This window comes from Peromyscus maniculatus, chromosome 21, assembly GCF_049852395.1.
Source record: "Peromyscus maniculatus bairdii isolate BWxNUB_F1_BW_parent chromosome 21, HU_Pman_BW_mat_3.1, whole genome shotgun sequence".
Lineage (NCBI taxonomy): Eukaryota > Metazoa > Chordata > Mammalia > Rodentia > Cricetidae > Peromyscus > Peromyscus maniculatus.
The window spans coordinates 1,101,332-1,116,406 of record NC_134872.1 but is presented as its reverse complement, the minus strand read 5'-3'; the positions used below and the strand labels follow the sequence as shown (position 1 = coordinate 1,116,406).

General features: G+C 42.6%; 1 protein-coding gene across 1 annotated transcript; it reads left to right on the top strand.

Annotated features, from left to right (window-relative positions):
- Positions 1–1,385: 1,385 nt before the first annotated feature.
- On the top strand, positions 1,386–3,369 carry LOC102906279 (RNA polymerase I subunit H-like). The gene is made up of 3 exons (XM_042266657.2): positions 1,386–1,871; positions 2,056–2,131; positions 2,602–3,369. The coding sequence occupies exons 1-3, from the start codon at positions 1,642–1,644 to the stop codon at positions 3,358–3,360; spliced, it is 1,065 nt and encodes a 354-aa protein (XP_042122591.1). The 5' UTR covers positions 1,386–1,641; the 3' UTR covers positions 3,361–3,369.
- The last annotated feature ends 11,706 nt before the right edge of the window (positions 3,370–15,075 follow it).

Below are 15,075 nucleotides of genomic sequence, written 5' to 3'. Positions count from 1 at the left end.
ATGGCTCAGTGGTTAAGAACACTGGCTGTTCTTCAGAGGACCCTGGTTCATTTTCCAGCATCCACATCACATGGGTGCTCACAACCATCTCTAACTCCAGTTCCAGGGGATCCAATGCCCTCTTCAGGCCTCTAGAGACACCTGGCAGGCAAGTGTCTGCCAAACAGACACAAAAGCAAAACACTTATGCTCATAAAATATAAATACATATTTTATAAAGAAGAAATGCAAGTGAGATGGTCATTATTATTTTTTGGAGGCAGGGTCTTATAGCCTAGGCTGACCTAGAACTAACTCACAGTACTCCGCCTCAGCCTCATAAGTGTGATGACATGCATGAAACCTCCATGCCAAGTTCTAGGGTGATAATTTTCAATCTCAAAGTATGAGCAAATAAGAATGTCTAAGAAGGGCTTGAGAGATGGCCTAGTGGCACCCACAGGGCAGCTAACAATTGTAAGTCCAATTCCAGGGAATCTGATGCCCTCTTCTGGTTTCTGAGTGCACCACATGCATGTGGTGCACAGATACATGCAGGTAAAACAGCAGCAGTACATATTAAAAATAGAAATAAAAATCTTTTTTAAAAGCATGTCTAAAATCAATGAGGCAAAATATTAGATATTAGAGCCTCTCCACTATTATAAATAATTACTTGTAGATTTATATTATAATTTGTACACTTCTAATTTCAGCATCAAAATGTTGTTATATATGACCATAGATACCATAATAGAGTAACTTTTACAGATATTTTTAGGTTTACTTATGTGTTTAAGTGTTTTGCCTGCATGCGTGTATGTATATCACATTGCATGCCTGGTGCTCAGGAAGGTCAGAAGCAGGTATATGGTTCCCTGTAACTGGAGTTACAGATAGATGGTTATGAGCTGCCATGTGGGTGCTGGGACTTGAACCTAGGTCCTTTGAAAGAGCAGCCAGTGCTCTTAATCACTGGGCCATCTCTCCAGCCCCTGATAATGATTGTTTTTTTTTTTTAAGTGAGTTGTAAAAATGAAAACTCCTCAGAGGAAGGGACAATCCTTGTTATGAAGTATATAAGGAAGACTTCATAGAGACCAAGGTCCTTACCTGTAAAGGTAGCTTACCTGTAGAGGGAGCTTACCTGTAAAGAACAGGTAGCTGACATTTACTGAGAATTTACCATGTACTCTCCTTACACTAAACCATATTTGTTCCTTATGACCCTGACAGGTGGATCTTGTCTTACATCTTCATTTTATAAATAAAGAAACTGACACAGAAGTTAGTTGGCTTGCCCTGCATCATACACTGAGGAAATAGAATTGTGGTTCAGTTTTATTCCCGTCCTTAAAGCCTTTGCTTTTGACCATAGTTTGAGGATCTGCAAGCTGTGTGCTAGACAGCTTCAGTGGCTTAAAGCGACCTCACAGTAAACTCAGGTTTGAGCAGGAATGACTCATAAAAACTTGGTGGTCTTCACTTGTGGTGCCATCAGCCTGGTAAACAAACACAGAGGGCCACAAAGCTCTCCCTGCCGGGTTTTAACAGGGAGTAGTCTCAACAGATTTAGGGAAGGATGATTGACATTGTCAGTCAGTCAAACAGAGGCCCAGATGATCAAACAAGAATAGAATTTCAGAACAAAACAAAGCAAAGATGCTGTATGTGCTGATAGAGGCACAAAGGGCCTGGCTGGACAAAGTGCAGAAAGACAGTGAACTGACAAAGCGAGAGACTAGAGTTATCTCCGAAGACAAAAGAGGCTTTGAGACCGATCAGTCTGGTTTGGGAGTCCTTAGGCCACCCCTAACCAAAGAGCCTGTTCCTCCCCTCTTTCAGTCCCAAATACAAGATTCTGAGTGGTTCACATTGAGTCCAAAGGAGAGGTATGCTTTTAGTTCATATAAAAAGAATGATCTTCATTATTTTGCATTACGGAAAATGCGGTGATTTCTCAGTGGAGGAAAGGCCCTTGTTCCTGGCCAAATATTTGAGTTCTTTGATTGGGGATTGGTGAGCAAATGTGTCATCTCCCACATTCCAATCTACCTTTGGTTTTCTATCTTCCAGATTGGCTTGGGCAAAAGCATCCAGAGACCCTAGGATTGCAGAAGGTCAACAGTCTCCACTGGAGAAAAGGCTCCTGGTAACTAAGTTGTAAATAAATACTTTACAGTTTGGAGCTACCCAGAAAAGGAAGTTGAGGCTTAAAGTCCTCCTGTACTGATGACTCTTTGGGGCAGTACTCTGATAGCAGCAGCTTCCACTCTTGTAAATTATCCCAACACCAACTCCTGGGCTATTTTAAAAACTAGTTATTTACTGGGGACGGGTACTGCATATTTTCAGAACAATCAGACTTGCCTGGGAGCATAGGATTTAAAATTTAAATTTTTATTTACTCTAAATAAAAGGTGTGTGTGTGTGTGTGTGTGTGTGTGTGTGTGTGTGTGTGTGTGTGTGTGTTCATCTGCTTATGACATCTGAGTTCTGAGATTAAGGCATGTGCCACTACTGCTGGCCCAAGACTCCTTCCTTAATAGCAGTGAGGAAGGCAAACTGCTTTTAAATGTGTTTAAGGGAAAAATGATAAAATTCTGAACCTCCTTTTGACAGAGTCTTGGTGGTGTGCATACGACAGCAGCAAGACACTTGGTAACCCAGAAATGCCGGGAGGAGAGCAGAGAACTCTGCAGGGAGCAAGCTCACTCTCTTGACTACTGGCTTGCGAAAGCTGAGTCTTACTACAATAAGAAAATTGTGGAGATGATGAAAAGAGAGGACACCGGCGGAGAAACAAAGGTGGCAGTGGAAGAGGAAACACCACCAAGCACAGAGGGACAAAAAGTGCGGTATTGGGTGCCTGAGAGAGAGAAGAAACAAATAGAAAGGCACATCCTTAGAACAGGCCAGGCCAGAGAATTTAAGAATAAAACCTGGAGACAGACACGACTCCTCAGTGAAATAACACTACCCAAAATTGTGCCAGAAAAGACTATCATCCCGAAAGCAGAGAGAAGAAGGCAGGTGACAGAGAGAGAACTGCTCCAAATCAAAGGCCATCAGGAACGCATGATTCGAGGGAGGGAACTTCTAGAGCAAAGACTCAAAGAAAGAATCTTGAGAAAAAGCCAGAGCCAGATTCCACCACCTGAGAGGCGTGGTCGAGTGAAGAAGGAGAGCAAAGAGTTTGAAAAGGTTGTTGCATACCCTCTTTTCCAGCCATCCAGTACCAGTCGGATTAAAGTGGATATTCTTAGGGAAAAATCTCCAGACAAAGAGAAAGTGGGCACAATTATAAAACCTTGTGGAAGGAGATTCTTGGCTGTGCCACCCTTTTTGAGAACTCAAATAGGAAAAATAAAGGATCAGTAAAGTTTCAGAGCTTTGGTGATGAAACCATGTTTCTTTTTTGCTTTTTCCAGACAGGGTTTCTCTGTGTAGCCTTGGCTGTCCTAGAACTCACTCTGTAGGCAAGGCTGGCATCAAATTCAGAGATCTGCCTGCCTTTGCTTCCTGGGTGCAGGGATTAAAGGTGTGTGCCACCGCTGCTGGGCTGAAACCATGATTCTTATATGAACCTGTTTTTTGTGTTCTGGTTGTCTGCATAAGTTGATGAATGGTGCTATTTCTATTATGTACATTCATAGTTATGAGATAGTCTAGGCTTAAAAGTTTGCCTAGCTATTTCTAATTACTTTGTGTTTGTTCAAATTATCCTTTCAAAACATTTTAGATTATATTTATTCATTGTGTGTGAGTGGTGTGTGTGTGTGTGTGTGTGTGTGTGTGTGTGTGTGCGCGCGCGCGCACATGCGTGGGGTCTCTCTATTATGTAGCCCTGACTGTCCTGGAAATCACTATATAGACCTTGAATTCATAAGAGATCCACCTGCTTCTGCCTCCAGATTGGGATTAAAGGTCTGTGTCATCATACCCAGTTTCATTTTCTTTTTTAAAAAAATATTTATGCATATGGGTGTTTTGTCTGCATGTATGTCTGTGCACTATGTACATGCCTACTTACATGCCTGGTATCCAGGGACGCCAGAAGAGAGCATCAGATCTGGAACTAAAGTTACAGACAGTTGTGAGACACCATGCAGGTGCTGGGATTTGAACTTGGGTCCTCTGGACAACTAACTAACCAGTACTCCTAATGACTGAACCATCTCCCCAGTCCCATCAATTCATTTTCTTTATTATTACATTTATTTATTTCATGAGTGTGTGTCTATGTTTGTATGTATGTGGATGATACTTCTCTTTTTACCATATGAGTTCCAGAAATTGAACTCATGTCTCTAATCTTGACAGGAAGTGCCTTTACCTGCTGAGCCAGCTCACCAGATCATTTTCTTGATAACAAAAAGTTGAGAAAGTAGGAATTCACAGTTGCTGAGTGGAGAACCAGAGAAGTAAAACCTGGGCATCCTAAGGATGTGCACTCAGTCTGTGACACTTCTGATACCCAGGGTCTGCACTGCCAGAGTATCACTGGCTCTGTGCTGTCTAAGAGAACTTCTTGCAGTAATATAAATGTCTTGTATCTGTGTTCTTCAGAAGAGTAGCCACTTCCTGTGTGTGGTCATTCACACAGGCTAGTGTACTGAGGAACTGAATGTAATTTGTTTTTGACAGTGTCTAATTTGGTTGAGTGTAAATCGCCACATGTGGCATTGCCCACCAAATGCAGTCCAGCCTGGATAAATACCGTTCCTGTCTTCTGGATGACAGTCCCCACTGTATCAGCTTTTTGTGTTTGCCACTGTTTGCTGGTATGAGAAGATACTGCTCATCTTATATTAGTTATCAGTCTAGTTTCCTTTGTAATTCTGAGGTTCACTAATCCCTTAAAGAGAATGAAAGAGTGCTGTAGACAACTTCGTTATGGAAATAGCTGAATTTGTCTTTAGATGCAGTAATGTAGAGTCTCCCAATTAAAAAAACTCAGGACCAGATGGACTCACTGCTGAACTGAATACCAGACATTTACATATTAAGACAAATGCTACTCAAATTATTCCACAAAATAGAGAAGAAACACCACCAAACTGATTTTATGAAGCTAGCCAAACTGAATAAGAACACAAAAAATTAGAGCCCAATTATTTGGGTGAACCTGAATATAAAAATTCTCAAGAATACTTATTAACCAAATTTAACATATATTTCTAAAAGTCATATACCATGGTCAAATTGGCTTCATTCTAGGGACACAAGGATGGTTCAACATATGCCAGTCAGTAAATGCAATAAATACATCAGGTAAATAGACCCAAAGGGAGAAATCACATGGTTATCTCAAATTCAGAACAGGCTTTTAACACAGTTCAGTCTATCTCCATGAGCCCAGGAGAAAAAAATATATATATATACCTCAAACAAAACCAGGAAAACAGGCCTTACACGACAGAACTATAGCCACCATTCTTACTAAGTGAAGGAAAACAGCTTTTCCTGTAAACCAGAATGAGACAGGAGTGGCCACTCTCTCCACTAGTATTCAGTGTAGTGATGTGGCAATAAAGCAAGAGAGAAGGGTACAATCAGGCACAAGTGACCTTATTCCGATTTTCAGATGACACAAGAGCCCTATACTTAAAAGATCCCTAAGATTCCACCAGAAAATGGTTAGATTTTATAAACCCTTTCAACAAAGCGTTATACAAAATCAACATAGTAAACACTAGCAGCTTTTCTATATATAAGTAAAGCAACATGCTGAGAAAGAAAATGTTAAACTAATAAATGATCAAAAGTGGTGGCTCATGTCTATAATCCCAGAATTTAGGTGGGTGATCAGGAGTCAAGGTCACTCTCAGCTACATAATGAATTTAAGATTAGCCTCAGCTTGGAGACTGTTTCAGAAAGCCAAAACATCGTGGTGCATTCTTTAATCTCAGTACTTGAGAGACAGAGGTAGAGGATACCTGGTTGTTTTTTGTTTTGCCCAAAATTCTGGGGCCCTGCTGAGAAATGAATTTGTTTGGTGAGGCAGTAGAGAAGGTATTGGGAAATCTGTCCAGTTTTCCAGGCTAGAGATGTTGGTTGCTTTGCCCTAGGATATGTGTGAAAAAGAAAAGTAGCAAACAATTGTGTTTCAGATTTATTTTAAATATGGACATTACAACATTTATTGGATTAAACTGAATACAAGGACAAAGGAAGACTTGGAAAATGAAGATTGTGTAAGTTAAGGATGAAATTGCTCTTCACAGAGGTGGAGAAATTCAAATGAAGTAGTGGACTTGGCATCTCTACAGATGAATTAGGAGCTATTTGGGAGAAGTGTTGGGCTAAAGAAAAAGATTTAGGCTGTGATGTTAAATTGTGAAGGCCTAGACTTAACTTTGTAGGCTCAGGAATATGCCATGATAACTCGAACGGATACAGAGCAGTATCCTCCTGCAGACATCCTGTCTGCTGTTTAAAGGAAAGCTTAACAGGATCCAGATACTCCTGCAGACATCCTGTCTGCTGTTTATACAGGAAAGGAAATCTTAACAAGATCCTGTCTGTGATTTATGGCCCTTGGAGATATCTAGATAATCCTGCTGAGCAGTCCAGACAATCCTGCTCAGTGGATTGTGGTTTCGCACCCAAAGTCTAGACCAATAGTTTCAAAAAATCATCTTGCCCCTTCTACCCAATCCCAAGTTGGCAATCCCCGGCTTGTGGTTTTTCCCTATAAAAACCCTCTGCACCTAGGCTCGTGGCCATCACCACATTTCCTTCCATCTGCCATGCGGAGGCCCAGGTTGAACCTGAATAAAAGGACTCTTATGTGTTTACATTGGAAACCAGCTCCTTGGTGGTCTCTGGGGGTTTCTCGAAACAGGTACAACAAAATGACATTTAAAACCTTGGAAATGACTAAAATCAACAAAGGAATGATAGATAAAGGAAACTAAGATCAATAATCCCTGCCCCTACATGCTGAAGTGGATTACACAGTCCTGGGCCTGGGTCTAGAAGGACTATAAAACAGCTTCAACTTTCTTATATACACAAGTCCCTTGAACAACTCAACAAGATTCATGAAGTCTGGTGTAGAGTTGAGATTCTGTATAGCTTGGACTGAGGCTACTGATGTACAGGTTACCCAGCAGCAAGAATGTAGACCAGGAGCCTCTAGGCTGTGCGCATTAGCCTCACAGGTTGTTGCATGTGATTCCCAGGACCAGCTGTGGTCATTCACACTTGTAATCTTGGGCAGAGGCATGAGAATTACCAAAGGTTCAAAGTCAATATTAACTATTGTGTACTTTTCACATTGTTGTGCCCAGATCATGACCCCCAGAGAGACCACCAAAGACGAGCATGCCGGAATGCAAAAGCAAGGTTTAATTCTGGATATCCAAAAGCAATACAAGCCTAGGCAGGGACTTCGTCCAATACATCCAACGCAGTGGAGGCTGGAGGAAGCGCCCACCTGTCTGCAAGCTCAGTTTTTAAAGGGAAAAGTCACAAGGTTACATCATTTAGGGGTGCTAGTATGGGTACAATTCTGATTGGCTCGCTTCTAGGGACTTCTAGAAATTACTTCTAAGGGAGTGGTTGTCCACTACCATTTCTCATTGGCTGCCCTCAGGTGGGGGCATTTCTGTGGTCAGTTACCCTGGAAACCAGGGAGAAGACATTCCATAGTCTGGCAGGCATTACCTTGTGACTATCTTGTGACTCTGTACTTTTACACTTCCTGGCTTCTGGAATCTGAACTGACTGGTCTCAGTAACTTCTGGCCTGTTCTCAAAAGGAGAAATCTTAGGCCTTAATTTTAGGGTGAAAGCATTTTGGTCTTATTTCTAAGATGGCTCATTTTGGTTTCACATTTCCCTCTTCTCGTGTGCCTAATGGAACCCAATCATGGGTTTTGGACAGTTAGCTCCTAAGTATCTCTCTCTAATAATGGCCATGTATAGTTAGCCATCTTGTCTCTATGCCAGGGAGTTTCATTTTGACCCAGCATTTCAGCCTTTTCTGAACAGGGAACATGGGTGATGTATTCTCTTCTGGAACTGCTTCGAGCTGGCATTGGGGCGCCGATGTCAGGGGGCCCCAAAAGGCTGAAAAGCTAGTCAAAGACTGGGCAAGGGGGCATTTGTCAGAAGCATGTAGCTGCCTGACCCCATAGGGACAGGGAAGAACCATTTTAGCTGGGCTGGTCCACATCAGCTTTTAGCAAGTCTGGAGCTCACAGTCGTCTGGAGCAGTGGAGTCAGCGACTGAAACCTGGAGGTGACTGCCAGCTAAGTAGAAATCTGTTGAGACAAATTTAAACTAGGAACAGAAGTTAAAATTTTTTTTTTTTGGTTTTTCGAGACAGGGTTTCTCTGTGTAGATTTGCGCCTTTCCTGGAGCTCACTTGGTAGCCCAGGCTGGCCTCGAACTCACAGAGATCTGCCTGGCTCTGCCTCCCGAGTGCTGGGATTAAAGGCGTGCGCCACCACTGCCCAGCCAGAAGTTAAAATTTATTAACTTATTTGGAACCCTTAGGTCCATACCCTTAGTAATGGGAAAAGCAGTAGTCCCAAGACCAGGAGAGAGGAAAAATACCATCTTTAGGAATACTTATCTGGGGTCCTTTCAACCTCTGTGAAATGGGTCTAGGTTTTTATGGCTCTTTTGATTCTTTGAGGCCTACTTACAAAATGACATAAAAGTTTTAGATACATTAGTATTACCAATCTGTACTGAAATCCATATTGTAGACAAAGCAGGTAATGAGTATCTTGTAAAACAGCAGAAGTGGACTCATACCTTTGAGTCCCAACAAGTTACATTTAAATATGACATCTAAAACAAATCCAAAATATTGAGCTTGTGACTGAACAGTAAGTAGTCATTGCTCTACCAGCTCATCAGGGCTCCTAAATGTTAAGCTCTGAACCATAGAACAGGAGAGTAATCTGAAATATATCTCATTTTAGACTCATATCTGAACCTTTATGACTTACTTAAGCTTTTATATCTTAGAACATTTTCCTAAAAGTGAGCTAACAAGCTAGCTATAGCCTTGCAGAAGGATCTGGTTGATGCTGCCATGCTGACAAAGTTAGAGCTAGCCTGGCCATCAGTACTGTCAGAGATCTGAGAAGGTTAAACTATATCTGAGTGCAGACCAAGAAGCTTCCAATCCTATAAATTACAGGGACCAATCCCTACCCAGGTCTCCATAGCGTTGGAGGCATCAGTCAGAACAGCATAAATCTTCTTCCGCCATCAGGTCCATAAGGCAGAGTATTTTTCCCGTGGAATAGGGACATGGAAGACTGACCTTGATCTCGCAAAAGGGTGCAATCAATTCCAGTGTCCTACTGCTTGTCCACAGTCTGGGCTGGGTCCTGGCGGCAGGCGTTGCATTGGGGCATCTTGCCCTGTGGTCAGCGTTGTCATATTTCAGGCAGAGACATTGTGGTGCCTCATACGTAATCTTCTTTGGAGACCTTGGGTCACTGCTAGGATCTGGAAGCCTGTCTGATATAGTAAGCTTTTAGACCAACATTTAAATGCCATATTCTTCAGATCTCTGAAGTATAAGGGCTGTCCTGGTATATCTGAATAGACACTTTGTTTCTAATTACTTGTTTCAAGCTCAACCCTAAAAACATATGCAAGGGACTGAGTAAATGAGTAAACTTACATCAGTACTTACTTACCCTGACTACAATTAAAAAACTTGATTACTTATGACTGACTATTTATGTTCTCTAGCAGTCTACAAAAGTAGCCTAAAAACAATTCTTTTAAATTGAAGCTCTTCTAGCATCAAATACAGGTTCAGTAAAGAAACCAAAACAAAATATCAATATAAGGAGAAACGTTTTTTTAAGCCATTGGTTTTTAACTATAAAAACTGTTCTTTTTTTTTTTTTTTTTTTTTTTTTTTTTTGGTTTTTCGAGACAGGGTTTCTCTGTGTAGCTTTGCGCCTTTCCTGGAACTCACTTGGTAGCCCAGGCTGGCCTCGAACTCGCAGAGATCCGCCTGGCTCTGCCTCCCGAGTGCTGGGATTAAAGGCGTGCGCCACCACCGCCCGGCTAAAAACTGTTCTTAAAAGACTGAGATCTCTCAAATGTCTTCCACCACTGCAACTAGACTCTTTTTGGAACTCTAGTCCTGCCATACATTTGCAAACCTCAGCTGTTTCCTATGATTCCTTTATGTTACAAAGTTTAGCTGCCAGAGCAAGGTATATTCCTGTGAATAAAAGCATTGATGTGCAGCTTTAATATTAATCAAATACCTTATTTATTAAACATATGTTGCCATCTATTTAAATTCTCTAGAAACTTGCTGTTGAACACTTGGTAAAGACATAAGTATTAGGTGTTAACCAGAGTAGATCTTTATAACTTAGTAAAAGATGGCTGCCAGCCACATGGCTGCCCATGAGGTCACCAGCCAAGATGGAGGGAGCCACGTGGTTGCTGCTTAAAGCTCGTTTTTCTAAACAATAATTACTTGCACACATACACACAGTTGGATCCAAGTTACACACATACATACATACAGTTAAAGATTGCTTACATTTTCAAGTCACATACCTGTATACATACACACATAAGCAGTTTGCAGAATCATTAGCCATTCTTAAGATGAAAACCAATAAGAATTAACTTTCAAATTCAGTATTTGCAGGTATAAGAAACCATAACAGTTTACATCACATCCTCTCTGTCCTTCTACAACTTTCCATGTACCCTCAGTCCATTCCTTTGATCCCTCAGACATTTACTCCAGACAAATTCCGCTTTTTCTTTTCCTTTAAAACAGAAACTCTTACCAAAGTCTTTCTTGTGATTTCCCTCAGTACTCTAGAATATATTGTAAAGTTACAATATTTTAAACAAGAACAGAAATACATGCATAGACCATAACAAGAATAACTCTCAATTTGCATCAGCACTGTACCGCAGACAAGAAACTGCTGGTGACATTTCATTCTTGGAGCCAGACCTTGATCAGATTTTAGCCTCAGGGCAGGTCTTGGGAGCCCCACCCAACAGCATGGAAGAGAACGGGGAAAGTGTGCACCATGGAGACAAAAGATTGCTGTAAACCTCAGACCCTCAAGTACACCAGAACGGCAGACTGAAAGTGACTCCATGTCCTGGCTGGGCCCACAGACCTGTAGGCCACTCCTCAGCTGTGACCCTGGAGGGGCAGTTAGTTCTCCACCAGCCCCCACACTGAGCTCCTTGAGGCTCCTGCTGGCTCCCGCCAGCTCTGCCCCATGTCCACACAGAAGCCCAGCCAGAACCTGCCGGCCATATCTGGGCCCCACAGTGCTCACAGCCCGCTCTAGCACAAAGCCATGCCTAGTTCTCATGCAACCAAGCCTCTGCTCCACAGCTTTTTGAGCGAGCTGGGGCCCCGAACCTGCTGCATCTAGGCCCCATGATGCTCACGGGCCGCCTAGCCCTCTCAGCGGTGCCCTGGGTCCCCGAAGTAGAAGCTTTCTGCTGCCTGCTGCCTGTGCTCTGGTCAGAGAGAGCAAGGAAGCAATGTTAGGTTAGTCTGTGCCAGTTCAACCACCGAAGGAGTCTCCAGCCCTTCAGCTGGCAATCTGGCCCACAAGTCCCAATGCATACACAAGCTCAGGCATAAAACACTCACACATGTGGCCACAGTTCTCACACATTTATACATTTATAAAGGTATAACAAATAACACTGACGAACAAGATAGGCAGACAAAAAGTAAGAACAAGGGCCCTACAGATGGTCCAGGCAGACAGACGAGAGTCCAGAGAGGGAGCCTCAATAATGCCAAAGACCTACGGATGGAACAGGGACAATTCAACAGAGTCTCCCGATCCCCAGATGGATCCAAACAGACGGACCCCTCACAGGCATCCTAACAGAGGGACCCCTCTCGGGCGTCCTATGACGGGGGGGGGGGGACCTGTGAGGACCCCCGCGTCCTGATGAGGGGTTGGAACGTCTTCCAACTCCTCCAGGTCACCTTACAGGCGCGTCCGCCAAGGTGAGCCTGTCAGATTCAACCGCCAGCTTCGGATAAGAAAATGAAAGTAAAACAAAGACAAGAAAATGGAGCGCTCTTACCGATCGGTGCAGATGGACCTCCGGAGCTCTTAGGTGTCCCGGCGGGGGGTCTCTGGGGATCCCGGAGAGCCCCCAAATGTTGTGCCCAGATCGTGACCCCCAGAGAGACCACCAAAGACGAGCATGCCGGAATGCAAAAGCAAGGTTTTATTCTGGATATACAAGCCTAGGCAGGGACTTCGTCCAATACATCCAACGCAGTGGAGGCTGGAGGAAGTGCCCACCTGTCTGCAAGCTCAGTTTTTAAAGGGAAAAGTCACAAGGTTACATCATTTAGGGGTGCTAGTACGGGTACAATTCTGATTGGCTCGCTTCTAGGGACTTCTAGAAATTACTTCTAAGGGAGTGGTTGCCCGCCACCATTTCTCATTGGCTGCCCTCAGGTGGGGGCATTTCTGTGGTCAGTTACCCTGGAAACCAGAGAGAGGACATTCCATAGTCTGGCAGGCATTACCTCGTGACTATCTTGTGACTCTGTACTTTTACACTTCCTGGTTTCTGGAATCTGAACTGACTGGTTTCAGTAACGAATGGCCTATTCCCAAAAGGAGAAATCTTAGGCCTTAATTTTAGGGTGAAAGCATTTTGGTCTTATTTCTAAGATGGCTCCTTTTGGTCTCACAAAATGATTTCTTGCTTTACATACAAATAGTAGAATCCAAATTTTTATTTAGATATAAAGGGACTTTATATGCGAAATTGGAGCTCAAGATATCACAGTTATGAACAGAACCCACAAATGCATCAACATCAGATCCCATACAGGATCCACCGGGCACAGGAGCCACTGACCACTCTGTAGCTGGTCACTGTGGTTGAAACAACTTCTGTGCTTCCCTTGGAACTCAGTGTGGCAATGCCAAATGCATTCTATGCAATTCCAGCTTTTCCTATCACCAGGTGCTGAAGCAAGGTCCAGCATGTGGTCATGCCTAGCTGCAGGAGTGTTTAGGAAAGTGATGGAGAGTCTTGGCCTCTGCCTCATGTCTAGTCTCTACTGCAGTGGTTCTCAACCTTGTGGGTCATGACCCCTTTGGGAATCACCTAAGACTTTGGGAAATGCATAAACGCATATTTCTGATGACCTTAGGAACTGAGACACTGTTCCTCTATCAGTCTCCAGGTGAGTTCACCCACATGAAGAAACACACACACGAGTCTCCAGAACTGCATAAAAGGGTCACAGCATCAAGAAGGCTGAGAAACACCACTGCCATGACAGACTTAGAGAGGCCCAGACACAGCTTCTGGCAGGCAATACCTGGACCCAGGTGAAGAGAGTGAAAATGCTGGGACATGTGGTTCAGGAGTGGACATGGAATGGTGAAAATCAATTCCTGCAGAACCGATCTGAGTGTAAGGATATCATTTTCCATCTATGGAAAGAAAAGGACCGAGGAGGATGCAGGATTATGGAGTCCTAGAGGAAACACATAGCCTTGGATCTCAGATCAGGAAACATGAGAGAAAACATTTTCTTTAAGCTTGGTAAGGTAACAAATGCTTATAATTCCAGTGCTTAGACAGGATAATCTGGAGCCAGAAGCCAGTGGGCTTCATATTAAAACCCTGTACCTGGTCAGGCTGAAAAGTAGAGCATCACCACACCCAGGAACCCTCTGTACCTTCACTCACAGGCCTTTCCTTCACCCCTAGTGACAACTGCTAACCTATGATTCAGGGCAGTTGATGCCAGGACTTGATAGTGTTTGCCACACAAGAATGTACTCCTAAATGATACTGTTTACAGTTACTTTATGGAAATGAAATTTTATTCATTGATATTTTTAATTCATCCTTGAAGACATATAGAACTATAAATGAATATGCTAAAAACTAATTACCTGGTCTGTTTACATAATTTGCACTTTTGATATTTTTTATTTCTCTTTTCTTAGAGTTATGCTTTTAAAAAGAAAAAAAGAGGAGTAACAATTCTATCCTTGGGTTTCTAGCTGGTGTGCAAGACTTTCTCCAGGACATGTTTGTTGCTCATTCATATAACAAATCTGCTCCTAGAGCTTGTTATGTTCCCATTCCATTGTGGTTGTATACCCATAGTGAATAAGTCTGGGCATAATGGCAAAACCTACATACCCAGGAGGTGGAGGCAAGAGAATTGTTGGAAGTTCAAGGCTAGCTTGGGCTACATAGTAAGTTCCAAGCCAGCTTGGGATCTACAGTAAGACTCTCTATCAAAAACAATGAAAAAAAAAAAACTCAAATTAATAAAATTAGAGATGAAAGGGGGAACATTACATCAGATAGTAACAAAATCAGAGTATCATTAAGTAGTATGTTAATTAAAAACCCATATTCTTGCTGGGCGGTGGTGGCGCACGCCTTTAATCCCAGCACTCGGGAGGCAGAGGCAGGCGGATTTCTGTGAGTTCTAGGCCAGCCTGGGCTACTAAGTGAGTTCTAGGAAAGGCGCAAAGCTACGCAAAAAACCCTGTCTCGAAAAAACCAAAAAAAAAAAAAAAAAAAAACCAAAAAACAACAACAACAACTCATATTCTATTTTTTAATTTTATATATTTATTTGCTTTTATTATATGTGGCCTGCATGTATGTCTGTTTGCCGTGTGTGTGCCTGGTCCCTGTGGAGGTCAGAAGAGGGCATCAGATTCTGTGAAACAGGTTACAGGTGGCTGGGAACCATGGTGTAAGTGCTGGGAATTGAATATGGGTTGTCTGCAAGAGCAGCCAGTGCTCATAACCACGAAGCCATCCCTCCAGCCCCCCAAACCCATGTTCTAATAAATTTGGAAATCTAGAATAAAGGATAAATTCTAGACATATATGACCTACCAGAAGGATATAAGCAACATTAACAGACCTGTGGTAGGTAATGGCATTAAAGCAGTAATATAGTCTCCCAAATTTAAAGACAAACATAGGAACAAACAGACCTACTGTTGAGTTCTATCTCTCAAGATGAACTAACATCAGTGTTTTAAAATTATCCTATAAAGTAGAAAAGTAAGGAATACTACCGAATCCATTTTATGAAACTGGTA

What these genes read in the sequence shown, in the direction of transcription:
- LOC102906279 (XM_042266657.2), top strand. Translation starts at nt 1,642, where the DNA reads ATGCTGTATGTGCTGATAGAGGCACAAAGGGCCTGGCTGGACAAAGTG. An exon ending in ACATTGAGTCCAAAGGAGAG is followed by an intron (nt 1,872 to 2,055) that starts GTATGCTTTTAG and finishes TCTATCTTCCAG; the next exon opens with ATTGGCTTGGGCAAAAGCAT. An exon ending in CACTGGAGAAAAGGCTCCTG is followed by an intron (nt 2,132 to 2,601) that starts GTAACTAAGTTG and finishes TCCTTTTGACAG; the next exon opens with AGTCTTGGTGGTGTGCATAC.